Source organism: Hemibagrus wyckioides, linkage group LG17, assembly GCF_019097595.1.
Source record: "Hemibagrus wyckioides isolate EC202008001 linkage group LG17, SWU_Hwy_1.0, whole genome shotgun sequence".
NCBI classification, from domain to species: Eukaryota; Metazoa; Chordata; class Actinopteri; order Siluriformes; family Bagridae; genus Hemibagrus; species Hemibagrus wyckioides.
In genome coordinates this window covers 14,918,406-14,935,530 of record NC_080726.1, presented here as the reverse complement: position 1 = coordinate 14,935,530, position 17,125 = coordinate 14,918,406, and the positions used below count along the sequence as shown (strand labels likewise).

Genomic DNA, 17,125 nt, shown 5'->3' with positions numbered 1-17,125 from the left:
GTTCAACATATAGCAAATTGTACTGTTTTGAGCAAAACAAAAAAAAAAACACTTTTTACTAAAACTCACATCTAATGGAAGTCTAAGAGCAGTTTTTGGGGCTATGTATAATAAATGCATGTACGAATGAACCCATCACTATTTAGAACAAATTGAAAATTTTAATGATCAAAATAGGTCTTCAGAAAGACCAGCATGAGAGATTTTCTTACTACTGCTGTTATTAAGTATGAAACTTCCCAGCACTGGAAAACTGTGAAAGTAATTCCTGGTTTCTGACAGGATTTGTAGTATGTGACTCATGTATGATCAGGCAGAAATTAACAAGTCCTGTGTGCTGTTTGTCTACACCATTTACACTCTCAGGAAAAAAGTACTAAACTGTACCTTGTTAGGGTTCTCCCATCAACCATACACCTTTTGTACTTACAGGATGTAGCATTTACCAACAAAAATAGATGTACATTTAAACCATTACCATCTCTAGTTGTGGTCCATTGATGTACCATCTCCGAATGTATGCTATATCCACGTGAAAAGTACAAAACACTAGGTACCAGCCCTGGGACAAGGAAGTGTACACATGTCAACATGGTTAGTGTCTTAATAAGTGTGCCTTTAGACTTTCATTAAAAAAAAAAGTTTTGAGAAATCTTGTCTGTGGAAATCTCAGGTTCGGACTGGGGGGGGCCTTACGGGGGGGACTGTTCTACCCTCTAATTGTTCTACCCTGTAATTTTTGATTCATTTGAGAGAGTGTGGTGAATATGAGATATGAAATCTAGGCTTAATATACACCCAGGACAATTAAAGGAATGAATTAATCAGCCTTTGACTTTACAGACTCCGCTCTTGGCTGGTGTGATTGTGGGAAGGGGGCGGGGCTTGTGCTGCATGCCGGACAGCTTTTCCTGGACCTCTGGCGTGCGGAGGCAGTTATAAAAGCGTTTCCGTTTCTCCTGCTGAGGGTAAAACAATGAGCGTCTTTGAAGGAGGACACGTTTAGAAAAACCTAGGCGGAATCAGGACTGGTGTACTTTGCACGATTTTGGATGTAACCCATTGCAAGTCTGGGGGATATTTCTGTGTAATGTTTACCCGGTGATCCTCTGCTGAACAGGTACAAGGACTTATTCACATAAACAGCAGGGAAACTAAACAAGTAGGTAGAAGACAAGTGGATTTTAAAAAACCTTAAACCTTGATCGGATCTAAGGGCAGTCAGACTGATCAGGACTACTTTAAAGGCACTGCATACGCGTTACACTACACTCAGGCTGGCAATGGTGGGGAGGCTCAATTTGCGCAATGTGTGTGACGAAGACCTGCTGGACATGAATCTGAAAGCTGACAGACTGCTGGACAGTCCGGACTCTGGTCTGCCTCCCAGCCCCAGTGTGAGTCCGAGCCCCTGGCTGAGTGGAGACCGGAGCACCGCCAGCTCTGTGTGTGGGGACGAGAGCAGAGCCGGGACACCCGCTGCGGTGAGTTTCACACACCAGACACACACAGTGTAGACATGATGCTTTCATCTAAATCATCTTACAATTGAAACAGCAAACAAATAACAATAAAGTGACCTAACTGTGGACGAAGATTTTAACTAACAACTGACCATCCAGTAGCCTTTAATCCTTAACCCCCGAGACACCACTTCTAATACTGCATAACCTTTAATGACTAATGATATTATTTTTACTATTTAATTCTGCTAACACAATTTTTAGTGGTATAAACAGTTTTTAAACACTGTTTTAAGTGCTGTACAGTCTCAAAAAAATATTTAAAGAGTTGTTTTGTATATATATATATATATATATATATATATTTGTATTTGTATATGTACCTACATATTTTACATTTTTGTACGCATCTTTTACCTGGAAACTAGCAGTACTAATAGAGGTACAGAACTAATGCTGAGGCTCAGTTGTTCATTGGATTATTTCACCTGGATGCTGTAGATGTCTGCTGTAATCATACAGACTACGATATACATACTGAACATGATTGAAGCACTAAACAATTAAAAGTACAAAAAAAATTAACTGAAATGAAATATCAGACTCAAAAATGCTGGATTAGGTTTGACAAATTTTCCACTTCAATCTACAGATGATTTTCAGGCCATTATTGCATATGACCTTTTTTTTTTGAATACAAGGCACACTTGCTTTAAAATATGCCAGAAGTGTGTCTCCAATTATCTCCACCTCTGATATTATTGCATCTGAAAAACTGTCCTGCCATTTTTCTTTCAGGGTCCTCTTAAACCTGTTAGAGGTGTTTTGCAGTTGCACCCATTTTCCTACGGTGAAGGAATTGAACTCGATCCTCTGCCCCCAAAAGAATTAAGGTGATGGTCATTGGAGTTAAGCTGACTGAAGTTTTTCTTGTTCTTTTAGATAAAATGTGATTAATTAAACATGCATCTTGTCATTTTTAGATACACATCATCAGTGCGCTATGATTCGGATCGTCACTACATCCAGGATGTGTGTTTGCAGCCCACTGGTTTGGGCCTGGAGTTATGCAGCCAGACCATCATAGCCATCTCAGAGAGCACATGGAGACGATATAAGACCCAGTTGGAGTTCGAGCCCCGTCAGCGGGTGCATCGCTACCGAAGCACAACCATTGTGTACCCCAAACATGCCAGGACCCTGTACACCACACAGCTCAGCTATGATGGACGCAAGTTGGCCAAGCGCTTCCTGTCTAGTGTGGAACTAGAGTTGTCAGACTGTAAGGCCAATCAGTGTTGAAAGAAGAGGGATTTTTTTTGGAGAAAAGCTAACAAAATACGCCCATCCTTATTCAGTAAAACCCACATTCACCATTGATGGTGTTTAGAACCGCATGGGTGGAATTGCAATCTATGTATGTTAATGGTTTAATTAGCATGTATGTTTTTAGCTTGATGGAGTATCCTGGATCTGGAGGTTTGGATGGGTTTTAATGTTACAGCTCTACAAATGTATATTACATATTCTGTGTAACATTTACAGCCTTATTGGTTTTAGGATTCTGCTCAGTGATGTTGATCCATCACTTATAGAACGTTTCATGGTAATGTATTAGTACTGTGCTCGGTAAATGCAGAGGAGAGCTGTAAGTGAAACAGGAAAGTGTTGAAAGTGATGAAAGAGGAAAGGCAGGAAAGAGCGTTAAATTTATTCCAAACTTTGTAAAATGTTCAGGAATTTGCAATACTACATGACTCAGTACTCTTTGGCGTGTAAATGGTTTTCTTTAGGTGTGGAATAATGGGATATATTGCACAGTCATGTAGGTGAGAACAGGTATATGGATGCTTGAAACACAAGATCCAATAGAAAAGGTTGATAGAGGTTGTCTATGTCTACTACTGTAAGTTCACATTTGGGCTTAACTTCTTTCTTTTTTTTTTGTATTTTATGTCACTTCTCTTTTTTGCATCCGTTCAGGTGTTATGTTTCTTTAAACATTTTACTCCAAAATTATAAAACAGTTTATTTTAAAGCGCACTGCTGCAGTCAGAATGGGGAAGTTAAAGGCTTGTTCTTAGAGGAACTGTTTTGAATATTTGTGCAAATCTGAATTGCAGAACTCGCAGACAGCATCATTGTTTTTTTTGTTTTTTTTTTGCAATGACTTTACCTGTTATACAGCACTTCAGTTTAGTCATGCATAGATATAAAAGTCACTGCTGCAGTATATTTATTTAAAGCTTTTTAAAGGTTTCAACTGTACACAAGTACTTCGGCTGTACTACATTAATGTTTTGAATTGAAGTTTTTCAATTAAATGAAAGCATTGATTTAATCTTAGATTGGTATTGTTATTTCCAGTTCAGACTGAAATAATAATAATAAAATAATAATAAAAGAGGCTGTTTTAATTTAAGCTGATTTGAATATGTATGCTTTAAAGCAAAGCCTGAAAATGTTAGGTTAATCCTGATATAAATGACATTGCTTTTCAAATAAAGACCACAAGTGTACGAACCCTGAACTTATTTGTAGCTCTTTGACTCCCCCTAGAGAAGGAAATAAAGCACGGGCCTTTAAAAGCCTGAAACGGCCCTAGCAAATACATTCACCGAGCACTTTATTAGGAACACTATATTAATAATTGATAGACCCTCCCTTTCTCTCAGAACAGCATCAATTCTTCATGGCATAGATTCCAAAAGGTGTTGGAAACATATAATTACTGCAGATTTGTTTTGGCTCTCCTGTTCTTCCACATCCCAAAGGTTTTCTATTGGATTCAGAAAGCCACTGAAGAACACTGATGTCATGTTCATGAAACCAACTTGAGACTTTTGCTCTGTGATATCATGCTGGAAGTAGCCATTGAAGGGATGCACATGTTCAGCAGTTAAGTTGTCTTTATTTGTTAAATATACATTACTGCACAGTGAAATTCTTTCTTTGCATTTCCCATCCTTGGAGGTTGGGGTCAGAGCACAAGGTGGGTTGAGGGCCTTGCTGTGTTTCTAACACATCAACTTAGTAAGATACCGATCCAGGAAGTGGATGTACGAATGAACTAACGACTCGGACCCAGACTCGGGAGATGAACTAATCTTTTCTGTTTCTGGTACAGACTGTATAGTCCAGTGGTCTCTGACCTTTATTCTTCTGAGAGCTACTGACAAAATTAAGGTGGTCAAGAGCTACTCATGTTATATTATTAGTAACATTTATTTATACAGCAGTCGAACAGGGATAAAGTGGAGCTGAATGAATAAATAAATTTATTTTTAATCCAGTATTAACTATATTTGTCAAATTGCTATGATTCCTCTCAGCTAGACAGAGTTCCCACCTCAAATGAATAAAGTGTTATCTATATTTCTATTGTATAATGAAGCAGTGATGGTTAGCTGAAATGATTCTGAACTAGTGAGTGTAAAGTTGCACAGTTTACATTTCAGGGACGTTAGAGACACTGTTCACCTCTGGAGCAAGACCCTTAACCTTCAACTGCACAAATCTAGGAACACAAATTTGATTCTCATTTACTTGTAAGCCTTAAGAGAGTCTGTCAAATGAATTACATGATAAACAGTAAGTTCAGAGATTTCCCTTTTATCACATGCTGGCAATGCATTATTTTACTAGCTTTTCTGTGTGTTTTTTTTCCAGGTAATAAGAGAACACTTTAAAATAACTGTTTAAAATGTTCCTTGGCTTATATTTCATCAAAATTGCATTTGCAGTTTTCATACATGATTAAATAAAATAAATTCTTAGTAATGGATTTAACATTTTAGAAATTTTGAAAATGATCAGGTATTAGAACAAGTTTAAAACAACAGCTCCATCTGCTGGATAAAAATATCTAATGTGTTTATCACTAACTTTCTAAATAATTCTGAAATATTATGCTACAGGTTACATATTTTTAAACACGAGTTAGTCCCCTAGTATTTATTTTCATGTGTAACCAAACTGTTGTAATACGGGAGGAGCAGAAAGGCTCCATAGCATCGTTTGCTCAGATATTCATTCATTTTTTATTCCTGTTTTTACAATTTGAACATTTATAATCTTTAAACCCAGTAATATATATATATATATATATATATATATATATATATATATATATATATATATATATATATATATATATATTACTGAGTCATATGTCTAATGCATAGATTCTATTAAGAATTATGATTACCCAGAATATTTTATATACTTTTAAATGACCTGGACAGTGGAGGCACAAAAGCTGTGAGAATTAAAATAAATCTGGACTCTAAACCACTGAATGATTTAGATAGGTAAACATAAACACATGGAGAGCCAAATTGCCAAAGTGAAATATTTATTAGAAACTTTTTTTAAATAAAACTTTGTAATTGGATGCCAGAAGAAGACATGGAAAATCTGATCTTTATTCCACCTCCTCCTCTTCCTCATCCTCAAAGTCACCCTGCTGGTACTCAGACACCAGGTCATTCATGTTGCTCTCTGCCTCAGTGAACTCCATCTCATCCATTCCTTCTCCTGTGTACCAATGCAGGAAAGCCTTTCTTCTGAACATGGCTGTGAACTGCTCAGAGATGCGCTTGAACAGCTCCTGGATGGCCGTGCTGTTGCCAATGAAAGTGCCAGCCATATTAAGCCCTCTTGGTGGGATGTCACATACAGCGGTTTTGACATTGTTTGGGATCCACTCTACAAATAGCTGCTGTTTTTGTTCTGCACATTGAGCATCTGCTCATCAACCTCTTTCCTGGACATGTGCGTGTGTGTGTGTGTGTGTTTATATCTCCAGCAGTAAGTGTGTCAATGTCACAGTTATGTTTCAGTGCCGACAAAATTATTAAATCACACACTTTAATAAAACAGATGCAGTGTATTGCATATTGGTTTGAAATTCAAATTCAAATTTTATTTGTCACATACGAAATCATACACAGTACGACATGTAGTGAAATGATTTTTACGACTGTCTTACATGAAAGAAGCTCCTCCTCATTCTCTCTGTGTTCGCCTTCAAGGAACGGAAACGTTTCCCTGACCTTAACAGAGAGAAGAGTCCATTGTTGGGATGGCTGAGGTCCTTCATAATCTTGCTGGCTTTGGTCCAGCACCGCTGTATATGGTGTCCAGGTCAGGAAGCTTGGTGCAGATGGTGTGCTCGGCTAATCGCACCACCCTCTGGAGAGCTTGCCTGTCCTGTTTGGTGCTGTTTCCAAACCAGGCAGTGATACTTCCCGTCAGGATGCTCTCAATGGTGCAGGTGTAGAATGTCTTTAGCACCTTTGAGGGCAGTTTAAAGTCCTTCAGGCGTCTGAGATGATAAAGACGCTGCCGGGCCTTCTTCACCAGGGTGTTAACGTGACAGGTCAGGTCCTGCGTGATGTAGACACCTAGGTAACGGAAACTGTCCACTCTCTCCACTGGGGTCCCGTTGATGGTGAGGGGCTGGTAATTCCTCTCCTGCTTTGTGCTAAAGTCCACTATCAGCTCCTTAGTCTTGCTGACGTTCAGGAGGAGATTGTTGACCTGGCACCATGTCTCCAGGTTTTTAATGTCCTCTAGGTAGGCCGTCTCGTCGTTATTGGAGATCAGGCCCACCACCACAGTATCGTCCGCAAACTTCACGATGTTGGTGGAGCTGGAAGTGGCCACACAGTCAGAGGTGTACAGAGAGTACAGCAGGGGGCTCAGAACACAACCCTGGGGGGCTCCAGTGCTGAGGGTGAGTGAGGGTGAGACATGGTTGCCCACCCGCACTGCCTGAGGTCTGTCTCGCAGGAAGTTGGAGATCCACCGACACAGGGATGGGCCAAGGCCCAGGATCTCCAGCTTAGTGGTGAGTATGGAGGGAATTATGGTGTTAAATGCTGAACTGTATGAAATGTTACACTCTCAGAAAGAAAAGTACAATACTGTACCTTTTAAGGTACAAGTGGCCGTCGCTGGGGTGGTAACCTGAAGGGTACAATTTTGTACCTCTAGTCTAGTCATTTATAATTGTTTTGGGAACATAACTGTACCCTAAGGACCTATTGTGTACCTTTAAAGGTATCATTATATTTTTTGTTCTCCAGTTTTGTACCTCAATTTTGTAATTGTAATAGTAATAGCTAAAAAAACAAAAAACAAAAGCAAATTAAATCTAGTTTTACATTTTACCTACCGATGAATGAGCCAGATTCAACAACTCATGAAATTATTATTATTTTTATTAGTAGTAGTAGTAGTAGTAATAGTAGTAGTAGTACTGAACATGTTTTTAATAAAGATTTGTCTTTTTATATTATCATTTATAAGGATAATCATTAATAATTTTCCCTGGTGTATTAAATCTGCCAGGCATATACATTTTCATTTGGCTTATTATGAATAATCAGAATACAATCTCATTATATTCATTAAAATCATAACCAGATTAGATTTTTTTCTGTTCCCTTTGTACAATGTAATGATCAACCCTGATTGCTGTAAATCGTTACTACATAGTTATTAGATCCGGTCGTTTTAAGATAACACGCCCTTTTTAATGGCAAATGTTGTGGTCATTTGAAGCTGGAACCTGTGCCTGCCAAACCCTAGAGGGCAGCTACTAGATCGTAAAAGATTGTTAGATTGTTAACAGATCAGTTACTAAACTCTTGATCAGGAACATCTTTATTCTAAGTGTGTAAAAGCCCCCCAGAAGCACTCATCAGAGAGACAGACAGTTATAGGGGAATTGTACTATTGTGTTTTTACTGAGAGTATGTTGTGGTTAACACCTGTAATGCCCGTGTTCAGCTGTGTTGTGTGCACCTTGGTTGCAAATTACTCCTGTGCTAAGAGGAGTAATAAGAACTCTAAGAACTCTTTGGAGGAACTGATCAGACCCTGTGTTTTGACTGACACCCCTTGAGGAACGCTAGATATCAGACCTCACCTAATACAGTCCTTTCAGTGACACTCCCCAATAGTTAGGGTCATGGCTTTCTACTGGTCTGTGTAGTGTTTATTGGTTGTTTGATGGCACTTCGCAATATCATAATCACTGCACCATAGTTTATCTTGTTTACATGTTATTGTTATTGTTTGTTTGTCTGTGCTTCAGTGCAATTTTTTTTTAAATCTCCTCCTATTTGTAGTAATCACTTGCCTTGTGTGAAAAAAGAGGCTATGGAGAGTCTTCCAGGGCAGAGATACTGTAGTTTAAGTATGTTGTTTGAACCTTTTTTAATGTTTTAAATTTACAGCTGTGACAACCAGTGTTTCTTTTTGCAGAGAAGTCAAGATCACTGAAACGAAAAGCTGATAATGTGACCAGTGACTCCGCAGAGAAATTGGACTCAAAGCTGGACTTAAAGACTCAAAAACTTTTTCCATGTCTATACTGCAAAGCTGTCCTAAGTGCACCCAAAAACTTATGAAGACATATCAGGGATGCACACAACTATGACACTACACCCATGTCACTTCAGAATATTGACCATAGTCCTGTTACATAGTCATAGTCATTACATAGTCATGTAATCAAGTCAGCCGATCCACCAAACATTGACTGTGAGGTAGAGAATTGTTGCCGATTTATGCAGATTGCTTGGTCTTCTGAAAATCCTGGAAAAGTGTTCAACTTGAAAGAACCAAGAATGCCAAGTCACATGTAAAGCCTGCAGAACTACAGTGTACCTCACTGAAGAACATGCTGAGCAAAGGTCCTCAGAGTGGGCTGTCAAATGTGAACAACTTAACAACCCTGCAAACAACCTTGATAGTGTCTATCCAGAATTTTTTGGAGACGAAGAATACTCTGAACAGTGGCAGTATTATTCACAAATAAAACAGACAACTGGTGTCAGTTTGGGAGAACAAGAGTGACATTTGATGCAGTGGTAGGACAGTGGAACTGTCAGTATCAAGAAACTGGAAGATCACACCATCGAATGATGGGAATGTGGTGTGTTTTCAGGAGTCCCCAGGCACCTTAATGTCCACCTTTGATATTCAAGTAGAGAACATTGACAATTTGGAGACTCACATGGTTGAAAGCAGCTTCATGTGCGTGCCACACAATATGAACACACAAAAAATCAATGTTATGACAGAATACCTTTCAAAACAAAAATGCATCCCATGCCTGCAGGAATTACCTTTAAAGCTGAGGACTCAGGAGGGAGAACCACCACCATGTTTTGCTCCCTCAGAAAACACCTGTCCACACTGTCCCAGGCCTAGCCCTCTGGCACTCAATCCAACCAAAGTTGTAACCACCCAAGCTGAGGTGTATGGAATAAAGTATGTCCGAAAAGTGACCAAGCAAGTCTATACCTTTGCATGGATGTATTTATCAGGATATCTCAGTAATATCTGACTTTAATGACAGTACATGAGGCATGAATCATTTAAGCATGTAGCGCTTCGTTACATGTATGAAGCATTAACGTACTACTATACACTCAAAGTGCTTTACAGTGGTATCAGGGATCCCTCCGCAAACCACCAACAATGAAGTACCCACCTCAATGAGTACAGAAAAAAAGATATTATTTATATCAGCCTTTTATGAGTACATTTTAAACTAGGTGTTTCTGATGCTGTAAAAGAGATCCCTATGTGTGCAAACATTGTGAGATTCCAAGAATATTCTTCTGGATTCCACAACTTTAACAATCGTGCCTTTTAACACTGCCCTTGTTATGAGCTTTTGCTATCCAGTTTGGTGGTAAGACATCCATAAATGCTTATTTGAATACAAGTAAGTTATATATTTGGTTAAAGTGTACTCCTTTACACCTTTATACTGAAAAAACAAATGATTTAATACTAATGTATATAACTTTAGCATGTTGTTTAATTACAGAACAAGACAACCAGTAGATGCATGCTGGACATTTTGTCATTCTTCAATGACAACCGATATCACCACCAGATACTGAGGAGAGTGTTCCATCACTTCTTGTCATTGACAACATGTAGGTTTGAATTCACTTACTACCAGTGCGGATACCACTCAACTGTGGTAATAGCAGATGCTACTTGGAAATTGGCATTCAATGTCCCATGTAAGATTATTTGAGATATATGTGAATCAGAAATTGTACAATGATGATTAAGATGAAAATTTCTGACATGCATATACAAATGTGTGCCAAGAATTATTGGTGAGCAAGGAATAAATATTTAATAACCTACTTAAGGATGTTTAATGCAAAGTTCTGTATCTCTGTTGGAATTAGTAATGGAATTCATTTAATTTGTAGGTAGAACTGACTGTGACAAACCCATACTGCACACCTGTTCATCACTCCACTTTGGCACCATGGATGGGACAGCACACCAGAGTTGGAAACATACTCCCAAAAACTGAGGTCAAAAAGGCTATAAAAAAAGAAACATCAAGCATCACCCGAAATGAGGACATAATACATGAAATAACTGAATCAGAGAAAGTATACATTGGGCTAATCTGACTCAGTATACTGTGACTACATATACATACCCCTCCATGAGGTTTTCTCAATATTTATATTCTTGTTATTTTTTATATTTTTCCTATGTGTAATGAACATATGTAGTGTTTGTCCCACATGATTTAATTGTCTCTTCTCAATTTACAGCCTCAAAAAAAGAATCTCCAGGATGCTTGCTATGCCCTGGGTGTGTCCTCAGAGGGATCCATAGCTGATTTGCTCAACAGGCTCCTGGAACTGTTAAACTTTAAGGATATTTACCCCAAACTTTTTCGGAAACTACAGAAAGCTGGTGGTGAGAAATAGCTTGGCATGTTTATCATACTGTCTATTTTTTAAAACCTTGTAATAAATTTTTTCCCCTATTGTTTAGGTGGAGTCCTTCATGTCTCTTGTGTATATGGTGTTGTGTACTACCTGTTCTGTTTACTCGCAGATCGCTGATGGTTTAGTCCTCAGTTCAGAATAAAATCCCAAATAAATCATGCACGTATGATGTATCTGTCTCTGCTTCTGTCTTCGCTATTTTTCCAAATGTTTATAACCAATGTCCGGAGAGTCTACATGAAAGCATCTTCAGCTCCACGTCGGAGCTACTGAGGGATAAAACACAGTCCATACAGCAGAGAGAAAACATTGCCATTGAGGAGAGAAAAAAATAAGGATCTATCTATCTATCTATCTATCTATCTATCTATCTATCTATCTATCTATCTATCTATCTATCTATCTATCTATCTATCTATCTATCTATCTATCTATTCATTTGCTGAAATGCTGTATTTGTCTTGGCCAGTCTTCAGTCTTGCCATCATGTTTTTCTTAGACAGCAAAGGTTTCCTTCTTGCACACCTCCCATAATAATTAAATTTGTGTAGTATCTTTCTGATTGTAGATTCATGCACTTTGACATAAACTATAGCAAAAGCTTGCTGTAGGTCCCGTGATGATATTTTAGGGTTTTTGGAGATGTCTTTTTGATTACAAAAATCTTTTTATATCCCTTATCAGACTCTTAAGCATCAACAATCTTCTTTCTGAAGGCGTCAGAGAGCTCTTTGGATCTCACCATAGTGATACCTCTCACTTCAACAGTTAAGAGCAAACCAAGCTAAATGTCTGAGGTTTAAATAAGGCAAGCCTCCTTCAAAATGCTCTGTATTAATGGTCTAATAATTTGCACCTGATGTGATACACCTGTAGGTCATTTTATCCATTTTAAGTACAAATAAATGTGGGGGTGTCCTTATTTTTTCCTCACAAGAAACTGGATTTTTTTTTAAATTACCTTTTACAGATTATTTATTTTCTTTGGTTTTATTTGTTTAGTTATATTACTATATTTCTATCTTTCAATATTGTTAAAATGAAGATCAAATGCCCATATGTTAAAAAAAAACACAGGCTTTCATGGGGTGTCCTAATTTTTTCACCTGACTGTATCTTTGTACACAAACAAATTCTGAATAACATTTTTAAAAATGACAGGAGCCCTAAAGAAAAAGAAAATACCCAATATTTATATGCAAATATCACCATTTGCTTGTCCACGCTAGCTTAGCTACCTCAATTTTAACTTTCTTATTGTATCCAAAACAAACAAAATACACTTCTTAGGGAAGTTTGACTCGAAAGAATATACAACTTGTATAATTTTCCTATACACATATTTGTGTCTCCTTGAACATTACTGACCTGTAAAAATAATACAGCATGAGACAGGGGTCTGTTTTCTTCCTTTGCTTCGGCCAGACTGTAGATGAGAGCCACCGTGTGGTGGCAGTCTGTATTGCAGCCCAAGTATATACAGTATATTAGAACCAAATAATAAATAATGGCTCCTGACATTTCTAACAACTAACTATTCTAAAACCTCAACCAGTTTTACAAATTCAATTTAACATTCAGTACAACAATAGTGTGATGTAAATGAAAGGCATGTAAGGATAGGGATGGTAAGGAGAGACCTGTGGGTGGTGTGCCATGTTGATATGTCTAAGCAGGCATGTAGTGTGGAGTTAGAGAGGCTATTGTATTGACTGATGCGTGAGGCTGTAATGAGGGTTGACCTAATGTCTCGAATTTGAACATCTCGTGGGGCCTTCTCTCTCTTGCTGACCTTCTAACCCATCTTATCCAGAAAGGGCTGGTGTGGGTGCAAGTTTTCATTCCAACCAAGCAGAAGCTACACCTGATTCCAACTGGCTAATCAGCAGATCTTGGCTTTCAGTAGACTCAGGTGTGGCTTCTGCTCAGTTGGAATGAAAACCTGCACCCACACTGGCCCTTTGCGGATAAGATTGGACACCCGTATTCTAACCCCACAATGTGTGTGCTACCGGAGGGGGAGTAGGTGTATCTTCTTCCCCAGAAACTAAAGGATCATCATCTTCACTGTCTGTCTCTGGTGGAACTGAACCAGGTAGCGACTGTTTCAAAGAATGACTGTCTCACTGATTTTGATTCTCACTGACTGGCATGTCCTTCTGCTTTCAGGGGTACTGAGACGTCTCGTCCTTCTTCGTCAAGGTCTTGGGCATGTCCATCAGATTCAGTAGAGATTTGGTGTGTTTGGACTGAGGTATGTTGAAGAGGGTGGGTGTGTCCCTTTTCTCATCCTCTTTCTTTAACAGGTATTCTTAACCAATACCCTCTGGTGCTCTCCACAGAATCTGACTCACTAGTGTTGCTCCAGTGTTCGGAGGCTTTGTTAATCGATCGGATATGATTTTGTCTCATTTGTGTCTTTGGTACATGTTCAGGTCTGTGGGGTGGGACTTTAACAGGTAAGTCGTTAACAAATAGCAGTAAATTACGGTGGAGAACTCTGGTCTTGTGCTTGTCCCCAGATTCTGGGTGGATGGTATATACAGGGTTGTCCACTACTTGCTCCTTAACTACATAAAAGTTCTTTTCTTAGTACAACCTAAGTATCCCTGGACCCCCATGCTCACTGAAATTCCTAACAAGAATCCTGTCTCCAGGATGTAAGACTACACCCTTGGGTTTTTTGTCAAAGTAAAACTTGCCTCGTGCACTTGCCAGTCTACTGTTCTGCCTCAGCCATCTTTGCCACCCATTTTTCTGCATAGCTTTTGTGTGATTCTGAGGTTTTCTCACCAATCAGGCCAAACAAGAAGTCTACCTGGAGATGAGGGTGGTGCCTGCATGGTAGGAAGAACAGGGAGTACCCCATCGACTCATGTCTTGTACAGTTGTAAGCATGCATCCTATGTTGGAGATGGTCCTTCCACTGTTCTTTTTCTTTGTCAGCAAGTGTCCTAAGCATCTGATATAGGGTCCTGTTGAACCTCTCCATAGGATTTTCTTGGGGGTGGTATGGGGTCATTCATGAATGTCCAACTCCAGATTTCTCCCGAAGGAAGATTCATCAATTTCAATTCATCAAAGATGCGCTCAGATTTTTCCCAGATTTATTCTTGGTCGGATATGCCTGAGCAAACCTGGAAAAATGATCCACCACGACCAGGATATATTCATAACCACAGCTGGGCTCAAGATGCAGATAATCAATGCACATTAGGTCCAAAGGTGAGTTTGAAGTGATCGTACCCATTGGGGCGCGGACATGTCTAACAGTTTTTTTTTGTTTGATGCAAGGACATTTCCTCAAGATGTATTTCTCTATTTCTTTTTTCATATACAGCCAGCTCTGGACCAATGTGCCCCATGTCATTGTGCAAATACTTTAACACCACTGGCATGTATTTAGCAGGGAGAACAAGTTGTTGCCTTTCACTGGTCCGTCTGTAGAGGAGTCCATTATCTAGATACAGTTTACTCCACTCATGTATGTGTTTCCTAGCTGTTCTGGTCACTGTATGTTCTGTGTCACTAGTCATCATTGTGTTTGTCTCTTTTAGTTTTATAAGCTCTCTTATTGACTGATCTTCCTTTTGAGCTTTTGTCAACTCCTCCTTACTGATAGTTGGGAGAGATGCATGGGGTTCCTGATCAGCATTTGTGGTGAGAGCCAGTGTAGCAACCCAAGCTATATCCTGTTCCTGAGCCACTTTTGCCCCAAGCCAGATGGCTTGCACCACTTTGTGAATTCACTGAAGCAGACCAGGGGACTCTGAAGTCGTGGTCAGCAGGAATCTTTTATTGTAGATCAGAACACACTGCGGTGGTACTGTAGTCATTGAGTCCAGTGAAAAGGAACATGCGTTGCAGTTTTAAAGGCCTTGAGTGGGCAGGCCTTAGGGTGTGACAATACAAAAGCCTAGAGGTGATACACTTAAACAAAAACCCCCAAGGGGAGGTAGACCTCACAGGTGTCAACTCCCTGGTATGACAATGCAAAAGCCTAGAGGTGATACTCTTAAACAAAGCACTGAATGGGAGAAAGATCCCCAGAGTTGACCCCCCAACTGTCACAGCTAGTTCACAGTTCCTGATCGCCGTCAGATTTGATCACCATTTGGTGTTGAGAGATGGGATATGTAAATGATTATTTAAACAGCAGTGTATGTTACAGTAGATTCTCAAAAGTGACCTCAAAATATATTTTCCTATAGACCCAAGCTACCTCCTGTTCCTGAGCCACTTTTGCCCCAAGCATCTAGTTCTTCTCATCCATGGTCAGTGTTCTGGAGCCATAGCCAACAACTCTCGGATTTCCATCCTAGTGCTAGGGTGTGTGAGTATGTCGATGAGTTTCTCCAATGCACTCTGGTGTTCATTAGTCCACTCTACTGGGTTCTTTGAGGACAGCTTCTGGTGACATTGTAAAGTTGTGGCTGAGATTTGTCGTGTTGTCTTTAAAAGCATTTACAAAAAAAAGCATACTAAGCCACAAGCATGAGGGGGACTTGATAATAAATCAGATATTTTGCATTCCGAAGACAAAACTTCAAAATATAAGTTGTTTATACGAACTTAGTGAGATGTGGAGAGGTCATATTTTGCACTACGTTAACAATAACAGATAGAAGAATAAGGAGAAGTACATGACAATTTGAGTAATTTTTGATGGCATTGTTAAAAATAAGTTATTTTTATTGTTTGGAAAGGGTACTGAAAAAAGCAGAGCAGAGAGAGGAATTAATGGCATTAATTTGCTGTATCACAAGCCAGGAATGAGTATGTGCTTGAACAGTATCTGGATAGGAATTTCACCAATACATTAGCAAGCTACAATTCACTGCCCAGTAATAATGACGAAAGTTGGGTAAATCCAAATCCCCCAAATGCTTAGGCTTATACACAGATCAGGCATAACATTATGACCTAATATTGTGCTGGTCCCCCTTTTACTGCCAAAACAGCACTGACCCGTCATGTACGGTGTATTCTGACATGTTTCTATCAGAAGCATTAACTTCTTCAGCAGTTTGAGCAACAGTAGCTCGTCTGTTGGATCGGATCACACGGGCCAGCCTTCACTCCCCACGTGCATCAATGAGCCTTGGCCACCCATGACCCCGTCACCGGTTCACCACTGTCCCTTCCTTGGACCACTTTTAATAGATACTGACCACTGCAGACCGGAACACCCCACAAGAGCTGCAGTTTTGGAGATGCTCTGATTTATATAGCATTCCTACATTGTCGAATTTCTTTAAATCTACCTGTACATGTCTGACAATATTTCCCTACTTTGAGAATCCAAAATGAGCAGCTTAAATGCCAAGGGTTACTGCTTTATTTTCACATAACGGCAAAGTACAAAATATATATATTGCAACTGTATTAATTACAAAACATCACTTTTATACCAAACAAAAATATAATCATGTGTTATGTACAATTTAAACACAATCATAGTTTTCTGGGGTGGGACAAGGTGACAGCACTGCATTCAGCTTGTCCTCTTCACACTGGAGCACATGCAGTAGTGCTGAAAGGTGATATGCTAACTGAAGCATTACAGTATTCTACATATACCATGTTAAATATTAAATATTTTGATTAAATATCATCAATGGCTTTGGATAAAATAAAGTTTTGCATTTATCCAGGAGGCAAATCTACAAGAACACAGTATTTAGTTTCATTAAAGTGTAGTGTAATTTTAATTGAAATGGTTTCATTTTAAAGTGTGGCACATACAGGTGTGCTACATGGTTATTGATGTGCTACATAGTTATAAAGTATGGTTTACTCATAACCCTGACAAAGTCAACATGAACCCTACACCGCACCAGTTAACATCCGATTAGAGTGTTTTAAGCTAGACCATCC

The 17,125-nt window shown here is 39.1% G+C and overlaps 2 protein-coding genes across 2 annotated transcripts; one reads left to right on the top strand and one right to left on the bottom strand.

The window, feature by feature from the left end:
- The first annotated feature begins 900 nt into the window (after positions 1-900).
- rflnb (refilin B) lies at positions 901-3,870 on the top strand. Its single transcript, XM_058413455.1, has 3 exons — positions 901-1,484; positions 2,262-2,356; positions 2,447-3,870. Exons 1-3 carry the CDS (start codon positions 1,284-1,286, stop codon positions 2,763-2,765), a joined length of 615 nt encoding a protein of 204 aa, XP_058269438.1. The 5' UTR covers positions 901-1,283; the 3' UTR covers positions 2,766-3,870.
- Positions 3,871-5,886: 2,016 nt separating this feature from the next.
- Positions 5,887-6,337, bottom strand: LOC131367698 (tubulin beta chain-like). Its single transcript, XM_058413153.1, is given in 2 exon segments — positions 5,887-6,176; positions 6,179-6,337. Coding segments are annotated over 2 exon segments (348 nt in total). The 5' UTR covers positions 6,237-6,337.
- Between the last annotated feature and the right edge of the window lie 10,788 nt (positions 6,338-17,125).